This window comes from Pipistrellus kuhlii, unplaced genomic scaffold (genome assembly GCF_014108245.1).
Source record: "Pipistrellus kuhlii isolate mPipKuh1 unplaced genomic scaffold, mPipKuh1.p scaffold_m20_p_10, whole genome shotgun sequence".
Lineage (NCBI taxonomy): Eukaryota > Metazoa > Chordata > Mammalia > Chiroptera > Vespertilionidae > Pipistrellus > Pipistrellus kuhlii.
Genome location: NW_023425405.1, coordinates 37,409,530 through 37,421,798, shown reverse-complemented (window position 1 = coordinate 37,421,798; position 12,269 = coordinate 37,409,530). Strand labels below are relative to the sequence as shown.

General features: G+C 31.5%; 1 protein-coding gene across 4 annotated transcripts in view; it reads left to right on the top strand.

The window, feature by feature from the left end:
- CASD1 (CAS1 domain containing 1) overlaps positions 1-12,269 on the top strand; it is a 37,874-nt gene that overhangs the window by 17,287 nt on the left and 8,318 nt on the right. For all 4 annotated transcript variants that reach the window (XM_036429398.2, XM_036429396.2, XM_036429399.2 and 1 more), the window contains 6 exons: positions 2,058-2,272; positions 3,966-4,388; positions 5,307-5,396; positions 7,543-7,662; positions 8,658-8,814; positions 10,170-10,249. In XM_036429398.2, the coding sequence (XP_036285291.1) occupies positions 2,058-2,272; positions 3,966-4,388; positions 5,307-5,396; positions 7,543-7,662; positions 8,658-8,814; positions 10,170-10,249 (1,085 nt within the window). The remainder of the gene's footprint in view (positions 1-2,057; positions 2,273-3,965; positions 4,389-5,306; positions 5,397-7,542; positions 7,663-8,657; positions 8,815-10,169; positions 10,250-12,269) is intronic.

The following is a 12,269-nucleotide window of genomic DNA, read 5'->3' as shown; positions in this document are numbered from 1 at the left end:
TTCATACCATCTAGGTTATGCTTGGTAATGAAATTCTTTTAGAAAAAATTGACATTACATCAACTCATTTCAGGAGTTTATTGAATGTCCATTATTTAATGCCTAGCACAATATGAAATGCCTTGGGTTTTTTAGCAATTCAAGTTGTTTGTCAGAAACTCTTACGATTATTTCCAAATTGAATGTCAAGCTGAAAAAAATAAAAGGGATGGTGATCATCTGTTTCACAATCTTTATTTACAGACTCATTGCTAACCTTTCCCTCACCAAAATGAGAAAAAGTTAAATTTAAATTATTTATGAGACCTGATCTTCAATAATATAACCTCTTAATTGTGTGAACAAAATTTATAAATTAAGCAGTGACAGAAGAAATAAAAGACTGGGTGCTATTTTTCATTAGGCAGTTTTCTGCAATCCAGTTTTAAATTCCCATTACCCAGTATAACCCAGTATTCCAAAATTTTAAACTCCTCTAAGACATGCCAAAACATAAAATGAGAAAGATATTGACTGATTAATTTAAAAATTGAATGTAAGATAAGTCTATTGCAAATCTTGGCCAGCTTTATTTTAAAATAAATTACTAGATGCCTGGAATCCTCTGAACTTAAACAACAAAATATGAAATACAATCAACTAACTTGCATGATCACAATTTCTACAAGAATTTTTTTAGTGCATGCTTTTTTTTCTTTTTTATTGAATTTATTGGGATGACACTGGTTAACAAAATTATACAGGTTTCAGGAGCACAATTCTATAGCACATCATCTGTACACTCTATTGTATATTCACCATACCCAGTCAAGTCTCCTCCATCATCATTTATTTATCCCCCCTACACTCTCTTCCACTCCCCACTACCCTTTCCCCCAGCATTCACCACATTGCTGTCTGTGGCCATGACTTTTTTTTCTTTTTCTTTTTTGCTCAATCCTTCCAGTCCCCAGCACCTCCCTCCCTGACACCTGTCAGCCTGCTCTCTTGCTTGTTAGTTCATTTTGTTCATGAGATTCACACATCTGAGTGAAATCATATAGTACTTGTCTTTCTCTGACTGGCTTATTTCACTTACCATAATGCTCTCCAGGTCCATCCCTGTTGTTGCAAAGGGTAAGATTTCCTTTGTTACAGCCAAGTAGCATTCTGTTGTGTAAATGTACCACAGGTTTTTTTATCCTCTCATCTACTGATGAATAATTGGTCTGCTTTCAAATCTTGGCTATTGTAAACAATGCTGCTATGAATATAGGGGTGCCTATATTCTTTTGAATTAATGTCTCGGGTTTATTCAGATAAATTCCCAGAAGTAGAACCACTGGGCATAAGGCAGTTCCATTTTTAAGTTTTTCAGGTAACTTTATACTGCTTTCCTCAGTGGCTGCCCCAATCTGCATTCCCAACAACACTGCACGAGGGTTCCCTTTCTCTACATCCTTGCCAGCACTTATTGTTTGTTGATTTATTGATAGCCATTCTGACTGGTGTGAGGTGGTACCTCATTTCAGTTTTAATTTGCATTTTTCTGATGATTAGTGATGTTGAGCATCTTTTCATATGTCTACTAGCCATCTGTAAGTCTTCTGGAGAAGTGTCTACTCATGTTCCCTGCCTATTTTTAATTGTATTGTTTATTTGTTTGGTATTAAATTTAACTTCTTTATAAATTTTGGATATTAAACCCTTATCTGATATATCATTGCAAATATGTTCTCCCATGAAGTGTTTTGTCTTTCATTTGTTTGATGGTTTCCTTTACTGTGCAGAAACTTTTTAGTTTGATGTAGTCCCATGTGTGTTTTTTTCCTTTTGTTTCCCTTGCCTAAGGCAATAGATTAGAAAAAATACTGTTATGAGAATGTCTGAGATTTTTCCTGCCTATGTTTTCTTGTAGGATTTTTATGGTTTTAAGTTTATCATTTAAGTATTTGATCCATTTTGAGTTTATTCTATGTATGGTATAAGAAGGTATAAGAAGGTGGTTTAATTTCATTTGCACGTACATGTCCTATATTCCCAACATTTGTGTATTTAATAATGTGTTTCATGTGCAGATCCTGTTTATGAAGATCTATTAAGTGAAAATAGGAAAATGATCACTAACGAGAAGATAGATGCTTACAATGAAGCTGCAGTCAGTGTTTTGAATAGTAGCACCAGAAATTCTAAATCACATGTTAAGATGTTCAGTGTTTCCAAATTAATTGCTCAAGAAACTATCATGGAATCTTTGGATGGCTTACATCTTCCAGAATCAAGCAGAGAAACTGTAAGAATTCTTGTATCTGTCAGATAGAGACTATAATATCTAATTGTATAGTAACTATATGTCACTATATATGGTAATAAATAATTTTATTGCAGTCTCAATTATTTGTAGTTATTTTTAAACATCTAGAAATAAATTTTACTTCATCACCTAGCTGTGTATAAAGTGAGAGTTTTTGTGTACTCTGAAAGGGAAAGAAGCTATGGAAAGGAGGAAATAAAACTTCATTTATTGAGTGCTAGTCACTCTTATTATACTTTGTCTAATCAAGAAGCTTATAAGTTCACAGAAAACTCATGTTTGAAAAATACAGCTTAGTGGTCCTGCCTTAAACAAGATTAAGCCTCTATGAAGAGTACATTTTTAATATGTAGAATAGTTTTATTTTCTTATAAATAAATCAGATTTCCTTTGATGCCCTAAAGACTATTCAATGCACATAGTAAACTCTGAAGAAAATCCAGCTTGACAGATGTAAAAGGTTGCTAAGTTCAATATGAAAGAGAACTGATAATTATGAATTTTCATACATAGTACAACAGATATTTTTTAGTTATTCTTTTCTTATAAAGCGGTGATCCTTGACCTTTTTGAAGATCACATAACCTCTTTGAGTGTTCAGTAAAAAGCAACAGTTTACTTTCCTCTCCTGCAGAAAAATGCATGTTTGTGTACATACTTTACGGGGCTTTTGAACCCCCTGGAACTGGTTAAGAACTTGGGGGTGGAGTTCGTAGGCTAGTATCTGCAGGAGTACTAGGCACAGAACCCAGGGCTAAAATGGTGAGATTTCCTGTATAGTTGAGTATTTTGAATGTTTAGGTTTAAATAATATAATCATCTTAGAGTTCCGATGATATCTAAACTATAAAGTTTTTTAAAAACTAGATTTGACTGAACCTTCAACTAGACAGAATCTTGATAGCTTGCCTAGAATATTTTTATTATAATGCAACCATGTTCAAGATGCCACATTAGAAATCTTTATTTAACATTAGAAATCTTAAAACTAAATCCTAAGTGGTCCATTAACTGTAATCAAATGAAGGGCATATTATAAATATTATTTGCTAAGAATTAAAATAATGAGTTATTTTACTTTTTTTTTTTTTTTTTTTTTTTTTTTTTTACATCTAAAAACTGGAACTCTATCTTAAGTGTCCTGGTATCTTCTATATTGAAAAGCTGATAATTAAAATTCTTTGATCTTTGACATTAGTCGTTTTTTTTAATCTTTATTGTTGAAAGTATTACATATGTCCCTTTTTCCCCATTGCCCCTTCTAGCCCACCTCAGGCCTTCAACACACTATTGTAAAGGCCACAGCCCATTAGCACCCATGAAATTAGGGTTTTTTTCCCATAAAAAAAAAACAACACACACACACACAAAAATGTAAGAGTGCATTATAAGTAGTAAGGGTAGGTATTGTTTCCCATATATGTGTCTGGGTCACATTATAAAAATGAATTTTTCATTACAGATGATAGCCCAAGAAGTTTGAAAAGTCCTAGACTAGCTATTACAGATTGAAGGAATAGCATTATTTGCATGAGTGGTTGGGAAATGGTAGTAAAAAGTACAAAGGCATTTTGGTTTCAGTGCTGAAAAATCAATAGTATTCACAAGAGAAAATCTAATGTGAAATATATTACTGACAGGATAATAACCAAATAACTTGATTTGTTCACAGAGTGCAATGATTCTTATGAACGTGTATTGCAATAAGATACTGAAGCCTGTAGATGGTTCCTGTTGTCAGCCTCGGCCTCCTCTGACTCTCATGCAGAAGCTAGCTGCTTGTTTTTTCACTTTATCTATTGTTGGATATTTAGTTTTTTATATAATTCATCGTAATGCTCATCGGAAGAATAAGCCATGTACTGATTTGGAAAGTGGAGAGGAAAAGAAAAATATTATCAATACCCCCATGTCTCCATTAGAAATACTTTTACAATCTTTGTGCAAACTTGGCCTGATTATGGCTTATTTCTATATGTGTGACCGTGCAGATCTATTTATGAAGGAAAACAAATTTTATACACATTCAACTTTTTTTATTCCAATTATCTATATCTTGGTTTTGGGAGTATTTTACAATGAAAATACTAAAGAGGTAAGAATTCTTTTCTTTTTATCCTTATTTCATTATAAACTCTAGATTTTAAAAAATAATATCATTTATCATGCCAAAATATATAAGCATGTATATTAGAGAGGATAAATGAATGTTGTGGTTATACTTAACTTTTTTGAAACATTTTGGAGGAAGTTCAAAGAGTTCCGTGAAGATTGTTAGAAAGTTGAAAATAATGACCTGTGAAAAAGATGTCATGGTTTTGTATTATTTTGCATTCATGGGGATGGAGAAAGTGCAGTGACTTCCAATTTTATTATGTATACATAATTTTATTAATGCCTATATGCATAAACATTTTATATTTATATAATCAGACATGTACACACAAATTAGAATTTACATAATGTGGGCAAATGTTTATAATACCTGAAGTTCCTATTTTAGCATTTCTGTAGTTGCTCAGAATGTTAGTATAATTCCATTATAAGATATGACTTATTTATTTAATAAATTCTATTGTAAGAAATAACTCATATGAGAATGATTAATCTATTCTTCATATCTGGTGAGAATATTCTAAGGAAATATTCCTTTTTTTTTTTTTAACAATAAAGTATAAGAACTGTAAGATCTTTTTTAACTGAAATCTTAACTTTCTTAAAATTAGAAAATGCCTTTTTTTTAGATTTATAAACCATTGTCATAGTTTAAATGTACTCTTAATATAAAACCATAGGTATCAACTTAAATGCTATTTAAAATCTGTTAGTTCATATTAGTTCTCAAATTAATATTATATCTTTTATCAAGAAATAAAATCACTATTTTTAATTCCCCCCTGTCGAAAATTCTTTTAACAAAAGCCTATAGGAATAATTTTAACATACTTAGTATAAATTGTCCAAATAATAGTTTCATGGTGAATTTTGAAACAGATTTTGGTTCTTTTCACAGACTAAAGTATTAAATAGAGAACAAACAGATGAATGGAAAGGCTGGATGCAACTTGTGATTTTGATTTATCATATCTCTGGAGCAAGTACTGTAAGTATATTGAAATTTAGAAAATACCTTCTATCTAAAAAGCAAAGTGTCCCTTCGGAGTTCAACCGGGAGACTGGGAGTTCAATCACTCTCTATAATGTATGCTGAACACCAAGGGTGGGCGCAGAATGAAGGAAGGCCCCAGCCAGCAGCCAGAAGGTTCTGATTGCCAGCCAGACCTAGGGACCCCACCCATGAACAAATTTCGTGCACTGGCCCTCTAGTAGGAAATAATATCACTATGTTTTTTTTTAAGGGCATGCCATTTATTTTCTGCTCAATCTTTCTTCTTCTCATACCACTTGACTTTGAGGATGTGTAGTTTTAAAAGCAGAATCAGTTGTTCTAAAAAGAGAGGGCAATAATTTATTTGTATTTTCTTGGCCCTAATTTTAATGCAGTAGAAGCAGCTGATAATCTAAGGGCATTATTTCATGTCATCCTATTGAACAACTAATTTAAAGTAATCACAACTCTTTGTAGATGACACTTAATTGTAAAAGATTTGGAGTAGGCAAGTGACTATCAAAGATAATCAAATTAGATGCTTATATTTTATATTCTATCCTTCACTGTATTTTAGGAAGTTTGACCAACTATTTTTACACTTTTAAAGTTTGAAAAACTGGAAACTCTTGCCTCAGTGTTCAGAGCTCAAGTACTAATGGACTGCCATTGTAGACCATGCCATACTTCCTAAATTTTACTGTCTCTGTGAGATGGGGACTCTTCCTTTGCTCACTCAGTGCCTCTTCTACCTGGACAAAATCATTTTTCCCTTCTCTCGAGGATTCTTGTGGTCTGGCGACATATTGGTTTTGACAAGGATAGAAAAAATATATCAGTTATAACACTTTAGCTACATTACAGTTAAAACAAACTTTTGAGGGTAAACTTAGGTGTCTGTCACTTTTCACATAAGTTTATACTGAAGATACAAACTGACTTCTCTAAAATACGTTTTAAAAATTTAAGAAATATTCAAAATTTGGGAACTATTGAACTGTTTTTCTAAGTGTGTTGTTTATATAAAGTACACTTCTTTAAACAGTATTTGAATCAATGATAAATTAAGATGATAGGAGACTGTTGCTCAGGAAGGAGTATTATAAAAATTTCATAGTAGTTAAGATAAATAATACTGGGGGTTTTCAGATATCTCTAACATTTTGAAAATAATGTTATTCTTCATAAAGTCTATTATATTTTTCAAAATTGGTAATTTCATGGATGGTTTGTTTGAAGAATAAAAGGCAGATGAATGAAGTATTATTTTTGTTGAAGTTATATGACTCTGAAAGGTTTATTTGTGGCAGCAGTGAAATTCCTGTGACCTTGCAGCTGAAGGGACCAATTGAAATCATGCAGCTGTGGGAAAGCCAGGATGGTCAGAAATGCGAGCAAGAAGAGACAAGGATAGTTAAACTTAGTTTATAAGCCCAGTTCAGAATTTATAGGATGAATTTAGCAAATTCTATAAAAATGAAATTGGAGATGCATATTGAATCTTAAAAATATCTCTGACATGAAAAAAGATTAAATTAATTTGAGGGGGAAAAATGGTTTTAAGAAAATGCCACTTAGGGACATAATTAATTGCTGACATATTAAAGGGTGATAATAGTGTAAAAAAAAGACAAAACAAAACAAAATTAATGGCAGATTAAGTTCCTCAATTTAGTGATTCCAGAAAGGACTTGGATCATAAATGGATGCAGGCAATTTGGCATTCTGTTATAATCATTTGCCAAGCTAGCATTCTAATACATCTTAGACTACATTCCAGTACATCCTAAACAACAATAATTTGATATCATATATTTAGTTCTAACTGGAAGAAATATGCAAAGTGCTTTTATATTAATTATGCATTCCTCACAAAAACACTTTGCAGTTTAGAAGACTCAGACTTAAGTCGTATAACTAGTAAGTGGCAAAACCAGAATTTGACTCTAGGTCTATTTGATTCTAAAGTCTACATTTTTTAACTCTTGCTATAATGCCTAACTTTTGAGAATAAATCTTTTTATTGAGATAATACCAAATTATAACTGTGATCCATTATCTTGGTTAAAAGTGCTAATTATGGAAATTCAAGGTATAGTTAGTGCCAACATATATTTGACATGTCTGTTTTTGTCAACAGTTTTTGCCTGTGTACATGCACGTTCGGGTTCTGGTTGCCGCATATCTATTTCAGACGGGCTACGGGCATTTCTCATATTTTTGGATCAAGGGAGACTTTGGAGTCCATAGAGTATGTCAGGTAGGAATGTATTCGGTTATTTTTTTTTCTTCAGTTCAATATGCTTTTGTGCCTGTCTGTTGATAAAATATAAATATTGTCATTATAAGGCCATGAATAATTTGAGTTTTGAAATGGCACTTAAAATTGTGTTATTTCTGTGTTCTGTGGTTAATAATTAAGAGATAAATAATTTATTACTGAGAAAAGGGAAAATATAATTTAGATGTATGTATAATAGAAGCACTGGTACACAAGGGAAAACATTGCTGATTTACTTTAGTTTTGTAGAAATGTACAGTTACCTGGAATTATTATTATAGCCTATGCCTTCTCTCTCTCTAAGAAGAGGATTAATATTTAAGTTTCTACCTTATTTTAGGAAATTTCTGAACATTACTTATCTTTCATTACAAACCTGAGTTGCGATCTTCTCATGTACAGACAAGGACACTGAGGCTCAGAGAGGTTAAATAATTTGCCAGTGGTAACATAGTAAGTGGTGCAGCGCTGATATCAACCTTCAAATTCTTTGTTCTTGGAATGACATCACACTGTCTGAAATGACTGTTATATAAGTCCCAAAGATACTTTTTAATTTGAGTAATATCATTTTGTATCTATGACAACTCTCAATTTAATCCCAAATGGGGTAAATCAACATCAAATAGAGATGAAATGGATACTTTTTCTTGAGGTAATCTAATCTCCACTTATAAATGAGCTCTAAGATGAGATTTATGATTTTTCCCCCCTAACATTTAACACGATGGCAGTTGCAGCCAGAGGACACCTCAGGCTTGTGCTTTGCTGGGATTTAGTTAATATAACGATGCAGAAATATTTTATATTGAACTCTTTACAATGACTGTAAAACAAATATAATTTTAGGGATTAGTAAAATAGGCTTGTACGTTGGTTATTCTAGTGTCAAACATTTATACTTTGTCAGAAATCTGTCTTTGCTGTTCATGAATTACCTGGAATGAAAACCATTTTCTTCTCCTCTTTAATAGGTCTTATTTCGTCTCAATTTCCTGGTAGTGGTGTTATGTATAGTAATGGATCGGCCTTATCAATTCTATTACTTTGTCCCCTTGGTCACAGTATGGTTCATGGTCATATATGTTACTTTGGCACTGTGGCCTCAAATAATCCAAAAAAAAGCAAACGGTAAATATACTCTCTTACTTATTTTAATAAATATGTTCATGTACTAAATTTCCTTTTAGTTGCTAAAGGCTATTTATTGAGACATGAAACAATTAAAATTTATGTGTAGTATTGACATTTTGAAAGTTTGTTCTTAAAAACTGTTTCTAAAATGGTGCAGATAACTAATTGAAATAATATTAATAGTATAGAATAATAGTTTTTATCTATATTATGTCTTTTTTAAATTTAAATTTTCAAAGCCATTTTATCTATTAACTAATGCAGCAGTTTCAAACAGTACAGAGCCAGAATGGAGAGAACTATGAGAGAGAAAGGAAAGCCAAATAGGGCTCTTTGCTCCTTACATCCTGCTTCAGCCTTGACAACTCTGCTTTATTTGATTTTTTATATATATTGAGATTTTTAATAAACATTCATTTGCAAAAAAGCCTTTCTATGTCAAACAATTTTAAAAAGCACTAATATAATTTATCTTTAAGCAGTTATTGTCAACTTGTTTTTCATATAAGGAAACCTAAGTGTCCAAAAGGTTGTCATCTTCAAATTTCACATAGCCAGTCACTTGTAGTGTTCAAAGTGAGGCCACAGTCATTAACTTAATGCTTCCCCTCCTCCTTAAGATCATATAATTAAAATACTTTTCCTTTATGGAAAAAAAATTTAAAATCTTTGATAATGTATTTAACTTAACCCAGTATATATATCAAAAATATTTTCTGTTGCCTTTCATTTTAATACCAAATGATTTTTCAGGGAAAGAGTTGAATTCCAGCCTTTCATAAAGTCCATTAGTGTCTTTTGACAGCCTCTGTGGTTTAACTGCTTGACATAAACTCAAAATATTAATCAAATGAATAATCAATGTGTATAAACTGGGAGCATATAACTTAAAACATGTATATGTTAAAATATATCTTATGGTTAAATCCTAGTCCATTAGAGAGTTCTTAAGCTTTCTCTTTAGAAACTGAATATTTAAGCAGTCTTAGGTTGGATTCAACACAATTATTAAAATTACATTAACGTATTGTTCCAAATTTTGTTGTAACTTTCAATAATGAACAGGTACAACTGAATTCAGGAGTTGTTTTTAAATATATTTATAGTGGATGAAAAGTGAGTATATGGGATATCAGATGTATGTTGTAGCCTCATTCCTAGCAAGGACCCTCTCTACCTTTTTTCCTTTTTGTCCTACTTGTAACTTACATTGCTTAGATGTATTTTGTGTAACTTATTAGAAGCCTTAAGTTATGTTAAGAACTATGCAACGTATTAATACATTAAATAGTATTGAATGTTTTCTTATGTAAATTAACAACTTTTAATAAATTAAATATTTTCTCTCTTAGGAAGTTGTTTCTGGCATTTTGGTTTACTGTTGAAACTAGCCTTCTTGCTGTTATGTATATGTTTTTTGGCATATTCTCAGGTTTGTATAGCCTTTAGTTTATATTTTGTTCTATTTTACTTTGGAGTTCAAATCTATTAAAGTATGTGAGAAGACTCAGAGCTTTTCTTTAGCTTCATTTTTTTAATGACTGTAATAAAAGTGTCACTCCATAGTTGACTACTCAATGTAGATCTTTTGAGACCCACTTTTGTTACCCCTGTTTTGTTGTAAGAGCAATTTAAAGCTCTTCCTCTGGCAGTTGTTCAGAACCCATTTTACTTGATCAATCAACGTTTATTGAATGCCTTTTTAAGACACTACTCTAAGTGGAGATCAAAATTCTCTTGACAGAATTTGCAACTTGATTTGTGCATTATTCATTGCATCGAAATGTTACTTGATTTTTCCATAACTGCAGAATAAAATTTTGACAGTTAGTAAAACCAACTTAGGAGCAACGGGATTTGTACATATGTAGTATATTTAATTTAATTAGTTTGGTCATTTTCTCTCAGCTACTTCAGCAGGGTGGCAAACTGCTACCTGCTGCTCAGTCCATGACACGGACATAACGTTTAGGCAGCACAATAAACAAAATATTTTAATTTGAATGCCTGTAGTTGTGACATATTCTGCACAACTTACTCCTGTCTCCCTAACTCTGTCTTGTACCTAGTTGCATCAGGTACAAATGCCATATAAGGGGTGTGTGTGTGTGTGTGTGTGTGTGTGTGTGTTTCTATAAAGCTGGTTTTTTGCTTGTTTATTTTGTAGGCTTTCATACTTATTTTCATACTTAGAAATAAAGCATTTATATTTCTGCTCCACCTCTAAGGTTTTTTTGCAGAAGATCTATGAAATAATAAACAAATGTGTAAAGAAATAAGCCAAGTAATTACAACAACTACTTAATAGTCATTCATTAAAATTCCCAACATTCTCGTGGTACATCTGAGGAAGAGAAAGGAAGGTGGACCAGAGGTTCAATAGAGGAATTAAGAAGGCTTCCCCTACCCTGGATTAGTGTTTACTCCGCACAAGAAGAAAAGTACATAGTTCAAAATAGCCCGGGTCTTTCACATAATGAATGCTCATAAATACTTCTTTGTTGATTATATAAGAAACAAAATTTTAATCAGAAATAAAGTTGTACATTATATATATATATATATATATATATATATATATATATATGATACATGTGATCATACTAATAGCTATATACCTGTTAAGTCGAATTTCTGTATTTCATATAGTTTGCATATATGATATATAAGTACTTTATATTGAAAATTTTGTTAAGAACTATCCTAAATATACTGAGGCACAGATAGGACCCATTTTTAACAATCTATAAGCATTTTGAAATCTGTCATTAAAGGGAGATTATTATATTTTATTAAGATAATGAAGTTTTTCTGACTTAAGCATTCAGCATTACCTGTTTTCATATTTTTCTTAATTTTTATTAGTCTTTTAAAAAATTGTAATGTTAGACATTTTTATGCTGTGGAATTAGGTCTAATAATGGAGTTTTCCTTAATAGAGTTTGTCGTCATTCTTAAGTCTGGAAATTGAGGTTTTTGTTCCTTCTTTGAAAAACTTCATTAATGTGCAGGAATGTACCCAAGACTTCTGCCTCTACATTCTCAGATTTTCAAGGCTGTCAGGTTAATATAGGGGCACAATTCACTAACTTCACTAGAGTAAAATTGTAAACTTTGTTTCAAAAACTAGTAATGGCACTTGCCAGTTGATTAAGGTGACTAATTCAGAGGATTCTTTGAACTCAAATGGTTAATTATAGATTATTAAGGACATTTAGAGAAAGAAAAACTATATTTTAACCTTAACTATCATTTCTTAGGTTATTTATGGCATATTGGCTGAAGCTTTTTGTATTTTTTGTGTTTTGATCAGTAAATATTAGCTGTTTTGTGTACTAGATTTAAATTTTTAAATGGAATAATTTTCCAATTACCAGCTTGTTCTTTTCAAAATTTTCAGTCTCAGTATCCTTTCATACTCAGTAAAAGTAAATTAACAAAAATGTTTTGTC